General features: G+C 49.7%; 1 protein-coding gene across 2 annotated transcripts in view; it reads right to left on the bottom strand.

The window, feature by feature from the left end:
- LOC138293746 (glutathione S-transferase P 1-like) overlaps positions 1-21,552 on the bottom strand; it is a 59,371-nt gene extending 37,819 nt beyond the window's left edge. Inside the window, exon 1 of one of the 2 annotated variants that reach the window (XM_069233084.1) lies at positions 21,111-21,552. In XM_069233084.1, coding sequence (XP_069089185.1) covers position 21,111 — 1 coding nt within the window. In that variant the 5' untranslated portion in view covers positions 21,112-21,552. Of the gene's footprint in view, positions 1-4,466; positions 4,576-21,110 lie in introns of those variants that run through there. The other variant, XM_069233085.1, reaches the window with a different exon arrangement.
- Between the last annotated feature and the right edge of the window lie 1,864 nt (positions 21,553-23,416).

Genomic DNA, 23,416 nt, shown 5'->3' with positions numbered 1-23,416 from the left:
CAGGCAGCACCCGCAGAAGTTCCGGAACAGGCACTACGAAGAAGAGTGAACCGGAGCTCACCTGAAGTCACAAAAGGAGGTCCCACGACGCCGGAGGACAACTCAGGAGGTCGTGCACTGCAGGTTAGAGTGTCGGGGACCCAGGCTTGGCTGTGCACAAAGGAAATCCTGGAAGAGTGCACAGGAGCCGGAGCAGCGGCAAATCACGCGGTACCCAGCAATGCAGTCTGGCGTGGGGAGGCAAGGACTTACCTCCACCAAACTGGGACTGAAGAGTCACTGGACTGTGGGAGTCACTTGGACAGAGTTGCTGAGTTCCAGGGACCATGCTCGTCGTGCTGAGAGGGGACCCAGAGGACCGGTGATGCAGTCTTTTGGTGCCTGCGGTTGCAGGGGGAAGATTCCGTCGACCCACTGGAGATTTCGTCGGAGCTTCTAGTGCAGAGAGGAGGCAGACTACCCCCACAGCATGCACCACCAGGAAAACAGTCGAGAAGGCGGCAGGATCAGCGTTACAAGGTTGCAGAAGTAGTCTTTGCTACCTTGTTGCGGTTTTGCAGGCTTCCAGCGCGGTCAGCAGTCGATTCCTTGGCAGAAGGTGAAGAGAGAGATGCAGAGGAACTCTGATCAGCTCTTGCATTCGTTATCTCAAGAATTCCCCAAAGCAGAGACCCTAAATAGACAGAAAAGGAGGTTTGGCTATTTAGGAGAGAGGATAGGCTAGCAACACCTGGAGGAGCCTATCAGAAGGAGTCTCTGACGTCACCTGCTGGCCCTGCTGGCCACTCAGAGCAGTCCAGTGTGCCAGCAGCACCTCTGTTTCCAAGATGGCAGAGGTCTGGAGCACACTGGAGGAGCTCTGGGCACCTCCCAGGGGAGGTGCAGGTCAGGGGAGTGGTCACTCCCCTTTCCTTTGTCCAGTTTCGTGCCAGAGCAGGGCTGGGGGATCCCTGAACCGGTGTAGACTGGCTTATGCAGAAATGGGCACCATAACGTGGACGTTATTTCACTCAGGCTGCAGTGGCAGGCCTGTGTAAGAATTGTCAGAGCTCCCTATAGGTGGCAAAAGAAATGCTGCAGCCCATAGGGATCTCCTGGAACCCCAATACCCTGGGTACCTCAGTACCATATACTAGGGAATTATAAGGGTGTTCCAGTATGCCAATGTAAATTGGTAACATTCGTCACCAGTCTGTTAGTGACAATTTGGAAAGAAATGAGAGAGCATAACCACTGAGGTTCTGATTAGCAGAGCCTCAGTGAGACAGTTAGTCATAACACAGGTAACACATACAGGGCACACTTATGAGCACTGGGGCCCTGGCTGGCAGGGTCCCAATGACACATACAACTAAAACAACATATATACAGTGAAATATGGGGGTAACATGCCAGGCAAGATGGTACTTTCCTACACCTTACAATGGATAAGTACAGGCAGACAGTTTCAATAAATGGTGTTGAGGCCTTGGCCTACAGGGACACAGGTGCCAGTATCACTTTGGTGACTGAAAACCTAGTGCCTCCTGAACAACACATCATTGGACAACAGTATAAGATTATTGATGTCCATAACTCCACTAAGTTTCTTCCCTTTGCTATAATTCAGTTTAGTTGGGGTGGAGTTACTGGCCCTAAGCAGGTGGTGGTATCACCTAGCTTACCTGTAGACTGTCTCTTAGGTAATGACCTAGAGGCCTCAGGTTGGGCTGATGTAGAGTTTTATACCCATGCAGCCATGCTGGGTATCCCTGAGGAATTGTTCCCTCTCATTTCTACTGAAATGAAAAAGCAAAGGAGAGAAGGCCTGAAAACTCAAGACCCCTCTCCAACAACAGGTAAAAAGGGTATCACAGTATCCCCTAACCACCCTGCCATACAGGATACCATTCCTGTGGTGGGAGAAACCTCTCCTGGGGTGGCACCTGTACCAAGGGAATCAACAGCTGGCATAGCTGTACTCCCTGAGGTGGAAGTACCTCTCTGTGGGATAACTAATATTGGTGATAAACCCACCATTATAGTTAACATGGAGCATCCCTCCAACCCTCCCAGAGAAACTTTAGTGCAGAAAACCTGCACTGCCTCACAACACTTAGGACAGCAGCCCTGCCCTAGTGTGGAGCTCATAGGACAGCATCCCTGCCCTGCTCCAACTAAAGAGAAACAGCATCCCTGTTCTCTCTTCCAGCCATATGGACAAAGTTTTTGCCCAGCTATGGCTTTACTGAGACAGCATCCCTGTCTGGCATTCTCATCACTAGAAATAGGTCCAGTGGATACTCCCCACTGTTCTAAACTAAAACTTACTGATAGGAACTCTGAAAATATATATTCACACTGTTGCTTAGCTAAAAAACTTCAAACAGGGTGGTTTACATCCCCACAAGTGGATGATAAAGGGAGTAACCAGTCTATTGCAGAGCTACTCTCTACTTATCACCACTTAGACAATAAAGTTTCAACTGGCCAAGGTTAGCCTTATTGTCCTTCGTTTGGGGTGGGGGTTGTGTGAGAAAGTAGCCTCTTTCTAGCCTTGTTGCCCCCACTTTTGGCCTGTTTGTGAGTATATGTCAGGGTGTTTTCACTGTCTCACTGGGATCCTGCTAGCCAGGGCCCAGTGTTCATAGTGAAAACCCTATGTTGTAAGTGTGGTTGTTATGTGTCACTGGGATCCTGCTAGCCAGGACCCCAGTGCTCATAAGTTTGTGTCCTATATGTATGTGTTCCCTGTGTGATGCCTAACTGTCTCACTGAGGCTCTGCTAACCAGAACCTCAGTGGTTATGCTCTCTCTTTACAAATTGTCACTAACAGGCTAGTGACCAATTTTACCAATTCAGATTGGCATACTGATACACCCTTATAATTCCCTAGTATATGGTTCTAAGGTACCCAGGGTATTGGGGTTCCAGGAGATCCCTATGGGCTGCAGCATTTCTTTTGCCACCCATAGGGAGCTCTGACAATTCTTACACAGGCCTGCCACTGCAGCCTGAGTGAAATAACGTCCACGTTATTTCACAGCCATTTACCACTGCACTTAAGTAACTTATAAGTCACCTATATGTCTAACCTTTACCTGGTAAAGGTTGGGTGCTAAGTTACTTAGTGTGTGGGCACCCTGGCACTAGCCAAGGTGCCCCCACATAGTTCAGGGCAAATTCCCCAGACTTTGTGAGTGCGGGGACACCATTACACGCGTGCACTATACATAGGTCACTAGCTATGTATAGCTTCACAATGGTAACTCCGAACATGGCCATGTAACATGTCTAAGATCATGGAATTGTCACCCCAATGCCATCCTGGCATTGGGGAGACAATTCCATGATCCCCCGGGTCTCTAGCACAGACCCGGGTACTGCCAAACTGCCTTTCCCGGGGTTTCACTGCAGCTGCTGCTGCTGCCAACCCCTCAGACAGGTTTCTGCCCTCCTGGGGTCCAGCCAGGCTTGGCTCAGGAAGGCAGAACAAAGGACTTCCTCAGAGAGAGGGTGTTACACCCTCTCCCTTTGGAAAAAGGTGTCAGGGCTGGGGAAGAGTAGCCTCCTCCCAGCCTCTGGAAATGCTTTGATGGGCACAGATGGTGCCCATCTCTGCATAAGCCAGTTTACACCGGTTCAGGGATCCCCCAGCCCTGCTCTGGCGCGAAACTGGACAAAGGAAAGGGGAGTGACCACTCCCCTGACCTGCACCTCCTCTGGGAGGTGCCCAGAGCTCCTGCTGCCGCTGCCTGGAAAATAAAAAGATAAAGTAGTCCATAAGCCAGGCTGAAAACATGGAGCCTCCTAAGTTTTCAGTAGTTGGCCGGTGCGCTGGAGGCGGGATAAACACTGGAAAAGGCATGACGTTTGCGTGCCTTACACCATGAAATCAAGCGAATTTTAAAAGGCAAGCCCAGGAACCAATGGAAGTGACTGACGTGGCATGGGCGTGGTTTAAAGCCCAGAGAGATTCAACAGAGGCCAGAAAGCGTGTGCGCTCGACCCTAAAAAATGAGCGCTGTCATGTAGTATGCATGTCTTCGTGTGTTCATGTATGTGTTCCGATCATCATGTGGTGGCTGCGGTACAACCATGATGCAACACACGCATGGATGATGCATGAAGCGTATGTATCATCACCCTTCTTTTTTTGCCGATGCTGATAGTCACATTTTTTGTCGATGTTGAGTAGCATCATTCAAAAAAAAGCAGTTGCAAAACCGATATTTCTGCAGAGAAGAGACCAAAAGGTGAGACCTCCAGGCTTTGCCAATGCACCTTTAACATTGCACTTATGCTTTAGTTTGCCTCAATAATTATTTAGGACTAATGCAAACAATCCTATTTGAAATGGTTTCTTTGTTTGATAATTTCTCCATTAGTTCTGTACTGGTCTCCACAGTAAACTCCCAGCTGTGTCAGTAGTATAATGTGCAGGAGCCCCCCCCCCCCCCCGCCAATGCAAGGGTCGGTCACTTACTTGTGGTCCCCCGTTGAGCAGCGGCTCTCCGACCCGTCCAACCCCTGCAGTCTCAGAGAGGAGTGCAGCGCCTAGACTCTGAGCCAGACTTTATCTGAGCTGGGAGCTGAGTCATGGAGAGAGCGAGGGAGGGGAGAAAGAGGGAAGGAGGGACAGAGAGAGAGTGAGAGGGAGGGAGGAGTAGGGAGAAAAAGGGAGGTCACAGGAGAGAGAAAGCGAGGGGGGCTGGAAGGGAGAGGGAGGGAGAGGAAGAGAGAGAGGGAGGTACTAGGAGAGAGAGAGAGAGAGAGAGAGAGGGAGAGAGAGTGGAGTTCAGCGCCTAGACTCTGCGCCAGACTTTATCTGAGCTGGGAGCTGAGTCACTGAGAGAGGGAAGAAGAAGGAGGGAAGCAGCCAGGAGGAGAGGGAGGGAGAGAGACAGAGAGAGTGGGTGCAGTACAGCGCCTAGACTCTGTGCCAGACTTTATCTGTGCTGGGAGCTGTCATGGAAAGGGAGGGAAGGGGGGAGGGAGAGAGAGAGATGGAGGAGGCAGAGAGAGACATAGAGAGAGAGAGAGAGAGAGAGAGAGAGGGGGAGAGAGAGCAGAGAGAGAAGAGAGAGGGAGGGAGAGATAGAGAGGGAGAGAGGGGGGTGAAAGAGAGAGGGAGTGAAAGAGAGAGTCAGGAGAAGAGAAAGAGGGTGAGAGAGAGGGATTGGAGGAGACAGGGAGAGGGAGGAAGTCAGGAGGAGAGAAGGAGGAAGATAGAATGGAGTGCAGCGCCTAGACTCTGTGCCAGACTTTATCTGTCCTGGGAGCTGAGTCATGGAGAGAGGGAGGGAGGAGAAAAGGAGGAAGGGAGAGAGGGAGAAAGTGAGCCAGGATCAGGAAGTGAGAGAGAGGGAGAGCAGCCCTTTCAAGTGTCACGCATCTCGTGTTAAAATGATGCATTTTCGGTAATTCTCCCGCATTACCACAATGCCTGAGATTGTCTGATGAAATATCACAGAAGCTCATATCTCAGCCAAGCATCTACACGGATTTGAAGACCTAAACACTAAACCACACACCAGTTTAATTAATGTACAAACCCCCTCTTCCCCCCCGCTCAGACCGTGGTAACAAACAGATGTGGATGTCCAACTGCAAAACAAAGTTTCTGAACATGTGCCGAAAACTGGGTGGGTCCCAGAGACCAGAACTGTCTACTTTAGAACCCTACAAGGGGGCTTGAATCCCGGCCTTGGCTCAACATTGTGTGATTCTGAGCAAACCATCTCACTTACTCCTGCTAAGCAGAAATGTATCTGAATTCATGTAACCCCGCCCTCAGTTCATTCATTAAAGACTGTTACAAACTACATTATCAGCACCCAGGCCCTGGCCTCCACAGACTATATTCTCCTCGGCGACTTGAATTTTCACCTCGAGAACGCCAACAACAGCAACTCCACTGCTCTGATCGACAACCTCGCCAACCTCGGTCTCAAACAACTGGTCACAACGCCCACCCACTCCGCCGGCCACACACTAGACCCCACCAGCAGCCACATCACCTTCAGCCATACCACCGAACTCCACTGGACCGACCACCGCTGCATCCACTTCACCTTCCAGAAACCCGCCACTCACCACCGCCCTCAACAGATCCAACGCCGCAACTGGAAAAAGATCTCGGAAGACCAACTGATCTCCATCCTCGCCTCGGCCCCGCCACCCAGCACCACTGACCCCAACACAGCTGCCCTCAACCTCAGTCACTGGTTAGACAACTGCGCCAACACCCTCACCCCGCTCAGGAAATCCTACAACAACCGCACTAGCGCCAAGGCCATCTGGTTCACCACCGACCTTCAGACCTCAAAGCGGGAGTGCCGGAAAATCGAGAAGAGGTGGTGCCGCTAACCAACAGAGAGCAAGCACTCAGCCCTCAAGACAGCCATCCGCAAGCACCACCATCTCATCCAGACCACCAAAAGATCCTGCTACAAAGATCACATCGATAACAACGCCCACAACAGCAAAGAGCTCTTCAGCATCGTCAAAGAACTCACCAACCCCAGGTCATGCTCCATCGACCCCCCTCCATCGCAAGACCTCTGCGACTTCCTCGCCACCTTTTTCCATTGCAAGATCACGGAAATCCACAACAGCTTCAACTCCTCCCCCACCACGACCACCACCAACCTCCACACACCTAGCCGCACCAACCTCTTGCTCTCCTGGACCCACATCAACGACGAGGACACCGCAAAAACCGTGAGCACCATCCACTCCGGATCTCCCTCTGCCCCCTGCCCCCACCATGTCTTCAACAAAGCGACCTAGGGGCAACACAAACCATATACTCCAAAAGTGGAATGCGAACCACGAATGGACCCCAGGCCTAGTGTAGTGTGTAGAGGATCGCTGGGAGTGTAAGAAAATACTAAGGGTGTCCAAGATACCCCATCCCAAGACCCTGAAAAGTAGGAGTAAAGTTACCCTACTACCCCAGAAAGAGAGTAAAGTCGAGATAGGGGATTCTGCAAAGACAACAACTGACTGCAAAGCACTGAAGACAGATTCCTGGACCTGAGGACCTGTAAAGGAAGGGGACCAAGTCCAAGAGTCACACAAGTGTCCAGGGGGGGCAGGAGCCCACTAAACCCCGGATGAAGGTGCAAAAGGGCTGCCTCCGGGTGGAAGAAGCCAAAGATTCTGCAACAATGGAAGGTGCCAGGAACTTCTGCTTTGGTCAGAAGATATCCTACGAAGTGCTGGAGGATGCAGAGTTGTTTCTACGCAGAAGGACTGCAAACAAGCCTTACTAGCTGCAAGAGTCACAGTTGAGGATAAATGGTGCTGCGCAGGCCCAGGATGGACCAGGAGGTCGCCACATGGAAGAGGAGGCAGAGGGTGTAGGAGGCTGGACTGGCTTGTAGTGAGTACCAAGGGGTACTTGCACCTTGCACCAGGCCCAGTTATCCCTTATTAGTGTATAGGGTGTCTAGCAGCTTAGGCTGATAGATAATGGTAGCTTAGCAGAGCAGCTTAGGCTGAACTAGGAGACGTGTGAAGCTACTACAGTACCACTTAGTGTCATATGCACAATATCATAAGAAAACACAATACACAGTTATACTAAAAATAAAGGTACTTTATTTTTATGACAATATGCCAAAGTATCTTAGAGTGTACCCTCAGTGTGAGGATAGGAAATATACACAAGATATATATACACAATAGCAAAAATATGCAGTATAGTCTTAGAAAACAGTGCAAACAATGTATAGTTACAATAGGATGCAATGGGGAAACATAGGGATAGGGGCAACACAAACCATATACTCCAAAAGTGAAATGCGAACCACGAATGGACCCCAAACCTATGTGACCTTGTAGAGGGTCGCTGGGACTATTAGAAAATAGTGAGAGTTAGAAAAATAACCCTCCCCAAGACCCTGAAAAGTGAGTGCAAAGTGCACTAAAGTTCCCCTAAGGACAAAAGAGTCGTGTTAGAGGAATAATGCAGGAAAGACACAAACCAGCAATGCAACAACTGTGGATTTCCAATCTAGGGTACCTGTGGAACAAGGGGACCAAGTCCAAAAGTCACAAGCAAGTCGGAGATGGGCAGATGCCCAGGAAATGCCAGCTGCGGGTGCAAAGAAGCTTCGACTGGACAGAAGAAGCTGAGGTTTCTGCAGGAACGAAAAGGGCTAGGGACTTCCCCTTTGGTGGACGGATCCCTCTCGCCTTGGAGAGTCGTGCAGAAGTGTTTTCCCGCCGGAAGGACGCCAACAAGCCTTGCTACACGCAAATCGTGCGTTTGGCGTTTTTGGACGCTGCTGGGGCCCAGGAGGGACCAGGAGGTCGCAAATTGGACCTGCAGAGAGAGGGGACGTCGAGCAAGACAAAGAGCCCTCACTGAAGCAGGTAGCACCCAGAGAAGTGCCAGAAACAGGCACTACGAGGATGCGTGAAACAGTGCTCGCCGAAGTTGCACAAAGGAGTCCCACGTCGCCGGAGACCAACTTAGAAAGTCGTGCAATGCAGGTTAGAGTGCCGTGGACCCAGGCTTGGCTGTGCACGAAGGATTTCCGCCGGAAGTGCACAGGGGCCGGAGCAGCTGTAAAGTCGCGGTTCCCAGCAATGCAGCCCAGCGAGGTGAGGCAAGGACTTACCTCCACCAAACTTGGGCTGAAGAGTCACTGGACTGTGGGGGTCACTTGGACAGTGTCGCCGGATTCGAGGGACCTCGCTCGTCGTGCTGAGAGGAGACCCAAGGGACCGGTAATGCAGCTTTTTGGTGCCTGCGGTTGCAGGGGGAAGATTCCGTCGACCCACGTGAGATTTCTTCGGAGCTTCTGGTGCAGAGAGGAGGCAGGCTACCCCCACAGCATGCACAAGCAGGAAAACAGTCGAGAAGGCGGCAGGATCAGCGTTACAGAGTTGCAGTAGTCGTCTTTGCTACTATGTTGCAGGTTTGCAGGCTTCCAGCGCGGTCAGCGGTCGTTTCCTTATCAGAAGGTGAAGAGAGAGATGCAGAGGAACTCGGCTGAGCTCATGCATTCGTTATCTAAAGTTTCCCCAGAGACAGAGACCCTAAATAGCCAGAAAAGAGGGTTTGGCTACCTAGGAGAGAGGAAAGGCTACTAACACCTGAAGGAGCGTATCAGCAGGAGTCTCTGACGTCACCTGGTGGCACTGGCCACTCAGAGCAGTCCAGTGTGCCAGCAGCACCTCTGTTTCCAAGATGGCAGAGGTCTGGAGCACACTGGAGGAGCTCTGGACACCTCCCAGGGGAGGTGCAGGTCAGGGGAGTGGTCACTCCCCTTTCCTTTGTCCAGTTTCGCGCCAGAGCAGGGGCTAAGGGGTCCCTGAACCGGTGTAGACTGGCTTATGCAGAATTGGGCACATCTGTGCCCAACAAAGCATTTCCAGAGGCTGGGGGAGGCTACTCCTCCCCTACCTTCACACCATTTTCCAAAGGGAGAGGGTGTCACACCCTCTCTCAGAGGAAGTTCTTTGTTCTGCCATCCTGGGCCAGGCCTGGCTGGACCCCAGGAGGGCAGCTGCCTGTCTGAGGGGTTGGCAGCAGCAGCAGCTGCAGTGAAACCCCAGGAAGGGCAATCTGGCAGTACCAGGGTCTGTGCTACAGACCACTGGGATCATGGAATTGTACCAACAATGCCAGGATGGCATAGAGGGGGCAATTCCATGATCATAGACATGTTACATGGCCATATTCGGAGTTACCATGGTGAAGCTACATATAGGTAGTGACCTATATGTAGTGCACGCGTGTAATGGTGTCCCCGCACTCACAGAGTTCAGTGAATTGGCTCTGAACAATGTGGGGGCACCTTGGCTAGTGCCAGGGTGCCCTCACACTAAGTAACTTTGCACCTAACCTTTACCAGGTAAAGGTTAGACATATAGGTGACTTATAAGTTACTTAAGTGCAGTGTAAAATGGCTGTGAAATAACGTGGACGTTATTTCACTCAGGCTGCAGTGGCAGGCCTGTGTAAGAATTGTCAGAGCTCCCTATGTGTGGCAAAAGAAATGCTGCAGCCCATAGGGATCTCCTGGAACCCCAATACCCTGGGTACCTCAGTACCATATACTAGGGAATTATAAGGGTGTTCCAGTAAGCCAATGTAAATTGGTAAAAATGGTCACTAGCCTGTCAGTGACAATTTGGAAAGAAATGAGAGAGCATAACCACTGAGGTTCTGATTAGCAGAGCCTCAGTGAGACAGTTAGTCACTACACAGGTAACACATTCAGGCACACTTATGAGCACTGGGGCCCTGGGTTACCAGGGTCCCAGTGACACATACAACTAAAACAACATATATACAGTGAAAAATGGGGGTAACATGCCAGGCAAGATGGTACTTTCCTACACAACCCCCCCCCAAACGAAGGACAATAAGACTAGCCATTACCTGATGAGTCTTCATTGTCTAAGTGGAAATATCTGGAGAGTCCATCTGCATTGGAGTGGCTACTCCCAGGTCTATGTTCCACTGTATAGTCCATTCCCTGTAGGGATATGGACCACCTCAACAATTTAGGATTTTCACCTTTCATTTGTTTTAGCCAAAGTAGAGGTTTGTGGTCTGTCTGAACAATGAAGTGAGTGCCAAACAGGTATGGCCTCAACTTCTTCAGAGCCCAGACCACAGCAAAGGCCTCCCTCTCAATGGCAGACCAACGCTTTTCTCTAGGGGTCAACCTCCTACTAATAAAAGCAACAGGTTGATCCTGGCCCTCAGAATTAAGTTGTGATAGGACTGCCCCTACTCCTAATTCAGATGCATCAGTTTGGACATAGAATTTTTTAGAGTAACAAGGGCTTTTCAGGACAGGTGCAGAGCACATGGCCTGCTTCAGCTCCTCAAAAGCTTTCTGACAGCTTGCTGTCCATAATACCTTTTTAGGCATTTTCTTGGATGTGAGGTCATTAAGAGGGGCTGCAATGGAGCCATAGTTCTTAATGAACCTCCTGTAATACCCAGTGAGGCCTAGGAAGGCTCTCACCTGAGTCTGAGTGGTAGGGGGAACCCAATCAATAATAGTTTGGATTTTCCCCTGAAGTGGTGCAATCTGTTCCCCACCAACAAGGTGTCCCAGATAAACCACCTTACCCTGCCCTATCTGGCACTTTGAAGCCTTGATAGTGAGGCCTGCCTTTTGCAGAGCCTCCAAAACTTTCCAAAGGTGGACCAGGTGATCATCCCAGCTGGAGCTAAAGACAGCTATATCATCCAAATATGCTGCACTGAAAGCTTCCAGCCCTTGCAGGACTGTGTTCACCAACCTCTGAAAAGTGGCAGGTGCATTTTTCAAACCAAAAGGCATTACAGTAAACTGGTAATGTCCTCCAATGGTAGAAAATGCAGTCTTAGGTTTAGCATCTTCTGACAATTTGATCTGCCAATACCCTGCAGTCAAATCAAAAGTGCTTAGATACTTGGCAGATGCCAGTGTATCTATAAGCTCATCTGCCCTGGGTATAGGGTGAGCATCAGTTTTGGTTACCAAGTTGAGACCTCTATAGTCTACACAAAACCTCATTTCCTTCTTTCCATCTTTAGAATTGGGTTTTGGTACCAGTACCACAGGAGAAGCCCATGGACTGTCAGAGTGCTCAACCACTCCTAGTTCCAACATTTTCTGAACTTCTTGCTTTATGCAGTCCCTGACATGGTCAGGTTGCCTATAGATCTTACTTTTGACAGGTAAACTGTCTCCAGTATCTATAGTGTGCTCACACCAAGAAGTGGTGCCTGGCACAGTAGAGAAGAGTTCTGAAAATTGTCCTAGGAGATTTATGCAATTATCTTTCTGCTCAGCAGTAAGACAATCAGCCAAAACTACACCTTCCACAAGAGCATCTTGTTCTGTGGAAGAGAAGAGATCAGGTAGAGGATCACTGTCTTCTTCCTGTCCCTCATCTGTTGCCATGAGCAGGGTGAGATCAGCCCTGTCATAGTAGGGTTCCAGGCGGTTGACATGGAGCACCCTAAGGGGACTCCTGGCAGTGCCTAAGTCAACCAAGTAGGTGACTTCACCCTTCTTTTCAACAATTGTGTGGGGTCCACTCCATTTATCTTGGAGTGCTCTTGGGGCCACAGGCTCCAAGACCCACACTTTCTGCCCTGGTTGGTACTGAACCAAAACAGCCTTCTGATCATGCCATTGCTTCTGGAGCTCTTGGCTGGCCTGAAGGTTTTTACTGGCCTTTTTCATGTACTCAGCCATCCTTGATCTGAGGCCAAGTACATAATCCACAATATCCTGCTTAGGAGCTTTTAAAGGTTGTTCCCAACCCTCCTTTACAAGTGTGAGTGGACCCCTAACAGGGTGTCCAAAAAGAAGTTCAAAGGGGCTGAAGCCCACTCCTTTCTGGGGTACCTCCCTGTAGGCAAAAAGGAGGCATGGTAGAAGGATATCCCATCTCCTGCGGAGTTTTTCAGGGAGACCCATAATCATGCCTTTGAGAGTTTTATTAAATCTCTCCACCAGTCCATTTGTTTGTGGATGATAGGGTGTTGTGAACTTGTAAGTTACACCACACTCCTTCCACATGGCCTTTAAGTATGCAGACATGAAATTGCTTCCCCTGTCTGATACTACTTCCTTTGGGAAGCCCACCCTGGAAAATATTCCCAGGAGGGCCTTTGCCACTGCAGGTGCTGTCGTGGTCCTTAAAGGAATAGCTTCAGGATATCTTGTGGCATGGTCCACTACCACCAAGATAAACCTATTGCCTGAAGCAGTAGGAGGGTCAAGGGGGCCAACTATGTCAACCCCTACCCTTTCAAAGGGAACCCCAACCACAGGCAGTGGGATAAGGGGTGCCTTTGGAGTGCCACCTGTCTTGCCACTGGCTTGACAGGTTTCACAGGACTTACAAAATTCTTTTGTGTCCTCAGACATCCTAGGCCAATGAAACAATGGTACCAATCTGTCCCAAGTTTTCATTTGACCCAGGTGCCCAGCTAAGGGAATGTCATGTGCCAGTGTTAGGAGGAACTTTCTGTACTCCTGAGGAATCACTAATCTCCTGGCAGCTCCAGGTTTAGGATCCCTATGCTCAGTGTACAAGAGGTTGTCCTCCCAGTAAACTCTGTGAGAGTCACTGACATCCCCATTAGCCTGTTTGACAGCTTGCTGTCTGAGACCCTCTAATGTGGGACAGGTTTGCTGTGCCACACTCAGCTCCTCCCTGGCAGGCCCCCCTTCACCCAAAAGCTCAGCAGTGTCTGCTTCCAGCTCCTCTGGTGTAGGTTCTGCACAGGGAGGGAATTCTTCTTCCTCAGAATTAGAATCCACTGTAGAGGGAGGGATAGTAGGAAGTGGTTTGCTTCTACTAGCCCTAGCTTTAGGGAGCACTTGGTCCATTGTTCCAGGATCCAAGCTTCCCTGTCCTTTTTGCTTTTTGGCCTGAGCCCTTGTCAAAGCAAAAATATGCCCTGGGATGCCCAGCATTGCTGCATGGGCCTCCAACTCCACATCTGACCAAGCTGATGTCTCCAAATCATTCCCTAATAGACAGTCTACAGGTAAATCTGAAGCTACCACAACTTTCTTTGGACCAGTTACCCCCCCCCAGTTGAGATTTACAACAGCCATGGGGTGGCTTTGTGTTATGTTGTGAGCATCGGTTACTTGGTACTGGTGTCCAAGTATGTGTTGTTCAGGGTGCACCAGTTTCTCAATCACCATTGTGACACTGGCACCTGTGTCCCTGTAGGCCTGGACCTCAACACCATTTATTAGGGTTAGTTGCTTGTACTTCTCCAAGTTATGGGGGCAAGCAACCAAAGTGGCTAAATCAATAGCCCCTTCAGAGACTAAAGTAGCCTCTGTGGTCTCCCTAATCAGACCAACCCCAACTAAATTACCAAAAGTGAGCCCAGCTACTCCCTTGGATTGGCTATTAGTAGGTTTGCTCCCACCACCACTGCTATTAGTAGGGACACTAGGTGTAGCAGTAGGGGTTGTAGTGGTAGGAGCTGTGGTGCCTTTCTTTGGACAACTGGGATCTGTTGTCCAATGGCCTTTTATTTTACATAAATAGCACCATGGTTTCTTTTCCTTGTTCTGATTAAAGGAGGATTTGGACCCACCACCCCCACCAGAGTGTTTTTGTGGGCCTGATGAAGACTCATTTTTAGATTTGTCCCCACCCTTGTCAGAAGACTTACCATCCTTCTTTTTGTTGCCATCTTTGTCACCCCCTGTATGAACTTTTCTGTTTACTCTTGTTCTGACCCATTTGTCTGCCTTCTTTCCCAATTCTTGGGGAGAGGTCAGATCAGAGTCCACCAAGTACTGGTGCAACAAATCAGACACACAATTATTAAGAATATGCTCTCTCAGGATTAAGTTATACAGGCTGTCATAATCAGTAACTTTACTGCCATGTAACCACCCCTCCAAGGCCTTCACTGCCTGGTCAATGAAATCAACCCAGTCTTGTGAAGACTCCTTTTTGGTCTCTCTGAACTTTATCCTGTACTGTTCAGTGGTTAAGCCATAACCATCCAGGAGTGCATTCTTAAGAACTTGGAAATTATTAGCATCATTTTCTTTTACAGTAAGGAGCCTATCCCTACCTTTTCCAGTAAATGATAGCCATAGGATAGCAGCCCACTGCTTTTGAGGGACATCCTGTACAGCACAGGCCCTCTCAAGTGCAGCAAACCACTTGTTAATGTCATCCCCCTCCTTATAAGGGGGAACTATCTTGTGCAGATTCCTGGAATCATGCTCTTTTGCAGGATGACTATGGGGAATACTGCTGCTGCCACCATGGGTTTCTAAACCCAACTTCTGTCTTTCCCTCTCTACTTCTAAAGACTGTCTATCCAAATCCAGCTGTTGCTTCTTGAGCTTCAGTCTGGTTTGTTCCACTCTCAATCTATTGAGCTCCCTTTCTAACAATCTGTCATCAGGGTGGGTGGGAGGGACATTTCTAGATACAGAGGTATGATGGGAATGAACAGAAGGAGACCTGTCCCTTACATAGGGCACCCTAACAGCTTGGCTACCAGTATAATGTGAGAGCACACCATTAGTATGGTGTGATTCAACCTCTGTACCAACTATGCTAGACTGTCTAGTAATGGGCAGGCTGAGAAGTTTCTTTCCTGAACCTTTTCCTGGGGGAGTCCCTGGATCAGATTGAGAACCATTAGCTACTTTTTCTACAGATTGGGCACTTATGGCCTTATCCTGTACTCTAAGCATATTAATTAACAGTTCTAAAGAAGGATTCTTCCCTACACTCAAACCTCTCTCTATGCAGAGACTCCTTGCTCCTTTCCAGCTAAGGTGATCATATGCAAGTTTGGACAGTTCAACATTTTTTCCTGTGCCAGACATTTTGAGAGAGTTAAAGTGATAGAAAAAGAGAAAAAAGTTTTCAGAACTTTTTGGAAAGACAGAAAAAAACTTTTTAAACTTTTAAGAACTTTTTGAAAGTTTAGGAGTACTTTTCAGCACTTAGAAAAGAGTGAAAAGAGGAAATGCAAAACTTTTTGGCTATGTGTATATACACTGACCTTGTTTTGTATATTTTTCTCTTATGAAAAGTACAATGACAAGAGTGGTAAGTAGTCTCAAGCACTTATCCCACCACTGCACAACCAATGTAGGAGGCTGGACTGGCTTGTAGTGAGTACCAAGGGGTACTTGCACCTTGCACCAGGCCCAGTTATCCCTTATTAGTGTATAGGGTGTCTAGCAGCTTAGGCTGATAGATAATGGTAGCTTAGCAGAGCAGCTTAGGCTGAACTAGGAGACGTGTGAAGCTACTACAGTACCACTTAGTGTCATATGCACAATATCATAAGAAAACACAATACACAGTTATACTAAAAATAAAGGTACTTTATTTTTATGACAATATGCCAAAGTATCTTAGAGTGTACCCTCAGTGTGAGGATAGGAAATATACACAAGATATATATACACAATAGCAAAAATATGCAGTATAGTCTTAGAAAACAGTGCAAACAATGTATAGTTACAATAGGATGCAATGGGGAAACATAGGGATAGGGGCAACACAAACCATATACTCCAAAAGTGGAATGCGAACCACGAATGGACCCCAAACCTATGTGACCTTGTAGAGGGTCGCTGGGACTATTAGAAAATAGTGAGAGTTAGAAAAATAACCCTCCCCAAGACCCTGAAAAGTGAGTGCAAAGTGCACTAAAGTTCCCCTAAGGACAAAAGAGTCGTGTTAGAGGAATAATGCAGGAAAGACACAAACCAGCAATGCAACAACTGTGGATTTCCAATCTAGGGTACCTGTGGAACAAGGGGACCAAGTCCAAAAGTCACAAGCAAGTCGGAGATGGGCAGATGCCCAGGAAATGCCAGCTGCGGGTGCAAAGAAGCTTCGACTGGACAGAAGAAGCTGAGGTTTCTGCAGGAACGAAAAGGGCTAGGGACTTCCCCTTTGGTGGACGGATCCCTCTCGCCTTGGAGAGTCGTGCAGAAGTGTTTTCCCGCCGGAAGGACGCCAACAAGCCTTGCTACACGCAAATCGTGCGTTTGGCGTTTTTGGACGCTGCTGGGGCTCAGGAGGGACCAGGAGGTCGCAAATTGGACCTGCAGAGAGAGGGGACGTCGAGCAAGACAAAGAGCCCTCACTGAAGCAGGTAGCACCCGGAGAAGTGCAAGAAACAGGCACTACGAAGATGCATGAAACGGTGCTCGCCGAAGTTGCACAAAGGAGTCCCACGTCGCCGGAGACCAACTTAGAAAGTCGTGCAATGCAGGTTAGAGTGCCGTGGACCCAGGCTTGGCTGTGCACGAAGGATTTCCGCCGGAAGTGCACAGGGGCCGGAGCAGCTGTAAAGTCGCGGTTCCCAGCAATGCAGCCCAGCGAGGTGAGGCAAGGACTTACCTCCACCAAACTTGGGCTGAAGAGTCACTGGACTGTGGGGGTCACTTGGACAGTGTCGCTGGATTCGAGGGACCTCGCTCGTTGTGCTGAGAGGAGACCCAAGGGACCGGTAATGCAGCTTTTTGGTGCCTGCAGTTGCAGGGGGAAGATTCCGTCGACCCACGGGAGATTTCTTCGGAGCTTCTGGTGCAGAGAGTAGGCAGGCTACCCCCACAGCATGCACAAGCAGGAAAACAGTTGAGAAGGCGGCAGGATCAGCGTTACAGAGTTGCAGTAGTCGTCTTTGCTACTATGTTGCAGGTTTGCAGGCTTCCAGCGCGGTCAGCGGTCGTTTCCTTATCAGAAGGTGAAGAGAGAGATGCAGAGGAACTCGGCTGAGCTCATGCATTCGTTATCTAAAGTTTCCCCAGAGACAGAGACCCTAAATAGCCAGAAAAGAGGGTTTGGCTACCTAGGAGAGAGGAAAGGCTACTAACACCTGAAGGAGCCTATCAGCAGGAGTCTCTGACGTCACCTGGTGGCACTGGCCACTCAGAGCAGTCCAGTGTGCCAGCAGCACCTCTGTTTCCAAGATGGCAGAGGTCTGGAGCACACTGGAGGAGCTCTGGACACCTCCCAGGGGAGGTGCAGGTCAGGGGAGTGGTCACTCCCCTTTCCTTTGTCCAGTTTCGCGCCAGAGCAGGGGCTAAGGGGTCCCTGAACCGGTGTAGACTGGCTTATGCAGAATTGGGCACATCTGTGCCCAACAAAGCATTTCCAGAGGCTGGGGGAGGCTACTCCTCCCCTACCTTCACACCATTTTCCAAAGGGAGAGGGTGTCACACCCTCTCTCAGAGGAAGTTCTTTGTTCTGCCATCCTGGGCCAGGCCTGGCTGGACCCCAGGAGGGCAGCTGCCTGTCTGAGGGGTTGGCAGCAGCAGCAGCTGCAGTGAAACCCCAGGAAGGGCAATCTGGCAGTACCAGGGTCTGTGCTACAGACCACTGGGATCATGGAATTGTACCAACAATGCCAGCATGGCATAGAGGGGTTAATTCCATGATCATAGACATGTTACATGGCCATATTCGGAGTTACCATGGTGAAGCTACATATAGGTAGTGACCTATATGTAGTGCACGCGTGTAATGGTGTCCCCGCACTCACAGAGTTCAGTGAATTGGCTCTGAACAATGTGGGGGCACCTTGGCTAGTGCCAGGGTGCCCTCACACTAAGTAACTTTGCACCTAACCTTTACCAGGTAAAGGTTAGACATATAGGTGACTTATAAGTTACTTAAGTGCAGTGTAAAATGGCTGTGAAATAACGTGGACGTTATTTCACTCAGGCTGCAGTGGCAGGCCTGTGTAAGAATTGTCAGAGCTCCCTATGTGTGGCAAAAGAAATGCTGCAGCCCATAGGGATCTCCTGGAACTCCAATACCCTGGGTACCTCAGTACCATATACTAGGGAATTATAAGGGTGTTCCAGTAAGCCAATGTAAATTGGTAAAAATGGTCACTAGCCTGTTAGTGACAATTTGGAAAGAAATGAGAGAGCATAACCACTGAGGTTCTGATTAGCAGAGCCTCAGTGAGACAGTTAGTCACTACACAGGTAACAAATTTAGGCACACTTATGAGCACTGGGGCCCTGGGTTACCAGGGTCCCAGTGACACATACAACTAAAACAACATATATACAGTGAAAAATGGGGGTAACATGCCAGGCAAGATGGTACTTTCCTACAGAGGGGGCGCCCAGCAATATGGGGAGCCCATGCAGAAACAAGCAGCACCAGCAACAGCACTTGAACAGGCGTTCAAGAGAGCTGAACATGACGGTCGACTCAGCAACACAAAAGAAGGTCCCATGAAGCCGGAGGTCAACTCAGCGAGTTGGGCAATGCAGGACGGAGTGCTGGGGACCTGGGCTACGCTGTGCACAAAGGAATCCTTGCAAGAGTGCACAGAAGCCCTAGCAGATGCTGTCACGCAATACACAGGATTGCTGGCTGGCGTGGGGAGGCAAGGACTTACCTCCACCAAACTTTGACAGAAGGACCACTGGACTATGGGAGTCACTTGGATCCAGCTCCTGTGTTCCAGGGACCACACTCGTCGAGATGAGAGGGGACCCAGAGGACCGGTGATGCAGAAGTTTGGTGCCTGCAGTAGCAGGGGAAAGACTCCGTCAACCCACAGGAGATTTCTTCGGGATTTCCAGTGCAGGGTGAAGGCAGACAGCCCGCAAAGCATGCACCACCAGGAAACAGTCGAGAAAGACGGCAGGATGAGGCGCTACAATGTTGCTGGTAGTCTTCTTGATACTTTGTTGCGGTTATGCAGGCGTCCTGGAGCAGTCAGCGGTCGATCCTTGGCAGAAGTCGAAGAGAGAAGTGCAGAGGAACTCTGGTGAGCTCTTGCATTCAGAATCTGAAGAGAAACCCACAGGAGAGACCCTAAATAGCCCTCAGAGGAGGATTGGCTACAGAGAGAGGTAAACACCTATCAGGAGGGGTCTCTGACGTCACCTGGTGGCACTGGCCACTCAGAGCTGTCCATTGTGTCCTCACACCTTCGCATCCAAGATGGCAGAGGTCTGGGACACACTGGAGGAGCTCTGCGCACCTCCCCTGGGGAGGTGCAGGTCAGGGGAGTGGCCACTCCCCTCTCCTTTGTCCAGTTTCGCGCCAGAGCAGGGCTGGGGAGATCCCTGAACCGGTGTAGACTGGCTTATGCAGGAGGGCACCATCTGTGCCCTTCAAAGCATTTCCAGAGGCTGGGGGAGGCTACTCCTCCCCAGCCCTTCACACCTATTTCCAAAGGGAGAGGGTGTAACACCCTCTCTGAGAGGAAATTCTTTGTTCTGCCTTCCTAGGACTGGGCTGCCCAGACCCCAGGAGGGAAGAAACCTGTCTGAGGGGTTGGCAGGCAGCAGTAGCTGCAGTGGAGACCCCGTAAAGGCAGTTTGGCAGTACCCGGGTTCTATGCTAGAGCCCCGGGGATGCATGGAATTGTCACCCCAAATACCAGAATGGTATTGGGGAGACAATTCCATGATCCTAGACATGTTACATGGCCATGTTCGGAGTTACCATTGTGATGCTACATATAGGTATTGACCTATATGTAGTGCAAGCGTGTAATGGTGTCTCCGCACTCACAAAGTTTGGGGAAATTGCCCTGAACGATGTGGGGGCACCTTGGCTAGTTCCAGGGTGCCCTCACACTTAGTAACTTTGCACCTAACCTTCACTAGGTGAGGGTTAGACATATAGGTGACTTATAAGTTACTTAAGTGCAGTGTAAAATGGCTGTGAAATAACGTGGACGTTATTTCACTCAGGCTGCAGTGGCAGGCCTGTGTAAGAATTGTCTGAGCTCCCTATGGGTGGCAATAGCAATGCTGCAGCCCATAGGGATCGCTTGGAACCCCAATGCCCTGGGTACCTCAGTACCATATACTAGGGAATTGTAAGGGTGTTCCAGTGTGCCAATCAACCTGCAGTGACAATTTTTAAAAGCAGAGAGAGCATAACCACTGAGGTTCTGGTTAGCAGAGCCTCAGTGAGACAGTTAGGCATCACACAGGGAACACATACATATAGGTCACAAACTTATGAGCACTGGGGTCCTGGCTAGCAGGGTCCCAGTGACACATAACAAACATACTGACAACATAGGGTTTTCACTATGAGCACTGGGCCCTGGCTAGCAGGATCCCAGTGAGACAGTGAAAATACCCTGACATACACTCACAAACAGGCCAAAAGTGGGGGTAACAAGGCTAGTAAGAGGCTACCTTCCTACAGAGGGAGATAATGCCTAGAGAAGAGGGGAAAAGGGAGCGAGGGGGAGGAGGAGGGAGGAAGGGGGAGGGATACTGGAAGGGAGATGGAGGGAGAAGCAGAGAGGGGGGCTGGAGAGAGGGAGCCAGGCGGAGCGAGGGAAGGGGAGGCTTCATCATGCTTCTGTGTTTTTTTCCGGGGCGGAAAAGCATCATTAGAAAGCATTGGCAAAGCCAATAGTTCTGCATTGAGAAAGGAAAAAGGTGACAAAAGGCGAGACCTATTGGCCTTGCCAGTGCTTCTTTAACACGGCAGGTCTGCCCCTGTTTGCTTAAATAATGATTAAACATGACACGGTGCAACCAATGCAAACACCTATACAGACCCTGTGAGCTGGATGTTTTTTTAAATAGCAACTGACTCAATTAAAAAACAGTCCAGGACCCCTCCCCCCCTCCAACTGTAAGGGTCGGTCACTCACTTGTGGTCTCTAGATGAGCAGAGCAGCGGCTCTCCGACCCGTCCAACCCCTGCACTCTCAGAGAGGAGTACAGCGCCTAGACTCTGTGCCAGGCTTTATCTATACTGGGCGATGAGTCATGGGAGGGAGAGGGAGGGACAGGGAGGGGAGGGAGAGAGGGGGGAAGGAAGAGAGAGGGTGGGTGAGGGAGGGAGAGGGAGGGACAGGGACGGGAGGGAGCGAGGGGAGAAGGAAGAGAGAGAGTGGGTGAGGGAGGGAGGGAGAGGGACAGAGAGCGAGATAGGGAGGGGGAGAGAGAGGGAGAGAAGGAGAGAGAGAGAGGGAGGGGTGGAGAGAGAGGGAAAGAGAGAGAGGGGTGCAGCGCCTAGACTCTGTGCCAGACTTTATCTGTCCTGGGAGCTGAGTGGTGGAGGGGGGACAGAAGGCGGGAGGGAGGAAGAGAGAGGGAAAGAGAGAGAGGAGTGCAGCGCCTAGACTCTGTGCCAGATTATATCTGTGCTGGGAGCTGTGTTATTGGAGGAGGGAGGGGGAGAGGGAGGGACGGAGGGAGGAAGAGAGGAAGAGGGGTGGGGGGAGAGAGAGAAGTGAGAGTGGACTGCAGCTCCTAGACTCTGTGACAGCCTTGAACTCTGCTGGGAGCTATGTTATTGGGGAACGGAGGGAGGCAGAGAGAAAGAGAGGGAGAGAGGGAGAGAAGGGAAACAGGGAGGAGGGAGAGAGAGGGCAGATAGGGAGAGGGAGAGAGAGAGAGAGAGAGAGATAGGGAGAGAGAGATAGAGGGCGAGAGGGAGAGAGAGAGAGAGAGAGTGTGTGTGTGTGTGTGTGACCTTGTGCCTGACTTTATCTGTCCTGGGAGCTGAGCCATGTAGGGAGGGAGATCAGAAGAGAGAGAGGAGGGGGGAAGGAGAGAGAGGGTGGGGAACTGGAAGCAAGGGAGTAGCCAGAAAATTAAAATACCCCCCACGTTTAACTAAGCTCTGATGGCACCAAGCAAGCTAAGGAAGTCCGTCCGACCCTCCCCAGAAGAGTTCCCTTGTCTCTTCCATCTAAGCATCCATCATTCATCCTTTCACCCTTCCATAGACTCACTGATATCCACAATTTCTCCTTTACATTCTGTCAGCCGTTCATTCTTTCATCCATTGATCAGGTTTTTACAACTATCATCAATCTATCCATTCATCCATCTTTTCACCCATCCATCCTTTCACCTCATCCACTAGACATCTTTTCATCCATCTACTCTTTCACTCACCCATGCATCCTTCCACCCACACAGCCCTTCACCCACCCACCTATTCACCCATCACCCTTTCACCTATCCCTTCAACCCATCTTCCTTCCACAAACCCCCCCCTTTCACACATCCTTACGCCCACCATGCATTGAGCATTTTGCACGTTTGTAGGGGCTTGTTTTTTAGGCCTGAGGGCTCGATCCATAAAGGTAAAGTTAGACCAGAAGTCTAACTTTACTACTTTTCGGTATTCACAAAGAAAGTTACTGTTTGTAAAGTTAGACCTTTGGCCTAAGGTAGACTTTTGGTCTAAGTTTACCTTTGTGAATAACGAAAAGTAGTGAAGGTGGACTTTTGGTCTAACTTTAGTTCTGTGAATACCGAAAAGTAGTAAACTTACACAAACGTGTAATTTCACCTTTGTGAATCAGGCCCTATGACACTGTCTGACCCTCCTCCGGCAACAGTGATAATTACCAAGGCCAAAAAATAAGAAGGAACTTGTGTCTGGAGGGTAAACTTGTCATTACTGAATGATACAGAGTTCAAATATATATCAGTATTAGAAGTCACATGTGTACTCAGTCAAAAAATAGCAGTGTGGACAACATGTCCGCAGTGTGGAGAAGCTTTAAGGTGTCCATGCAAGGAATTCTTCTACTGGAACTATCTATAGAAAAATAAGAGAAAACAGCTGGAGTTAAGCAAAACAAAATCAATGGTAAAGACCAGTGCAAGGTGAAGGGTGAGATAATCTAGAAATATTTAAGAACAATAATTACTAGACATCCAACAACTGACCTTAGTGTTATCCCAGATAGATGTCGACATAATATAACATAATCCTTTTAGTCTTCTCAATATAACAATCGAAACCGTCAGTCGCCTCATTGCTTGAGGGACAACTGGGTCTATTGTGGGTTTTGTCCTGTTCCCCATCGCAGGTTCTTACATCTCGGACAATAGCAGCAGGCAGAGGAGAAACCAAACAAAACAAGCAAATTAGCTGAATAGCTACATTGTGTGATTGAGGTAAGGAGGTTGTGATTGTGCCCCTACCATGGGTTTG

This window comes from Pleurodeles waltl, chromosome 4_2, assembly GCF_031143425.1.
Source record: "Pleurodeles waltl isolate 20211129_DDA chromosome 4_2, aPleWal1.hap1.20221129, whole genome shotgun sequence".
Taxonomy (NCBI): Eukaryota; Metazoa; Chordata; class Amphibia; order Caudata; family Salamandridae; genus Pleurodeles; species Pleurodeles waltl.
The sequence above is the reverse complement of the archived record's forward strand: the minus strand, read 5'-3'. Positions and strand labels throughout refer to the sequence as shown.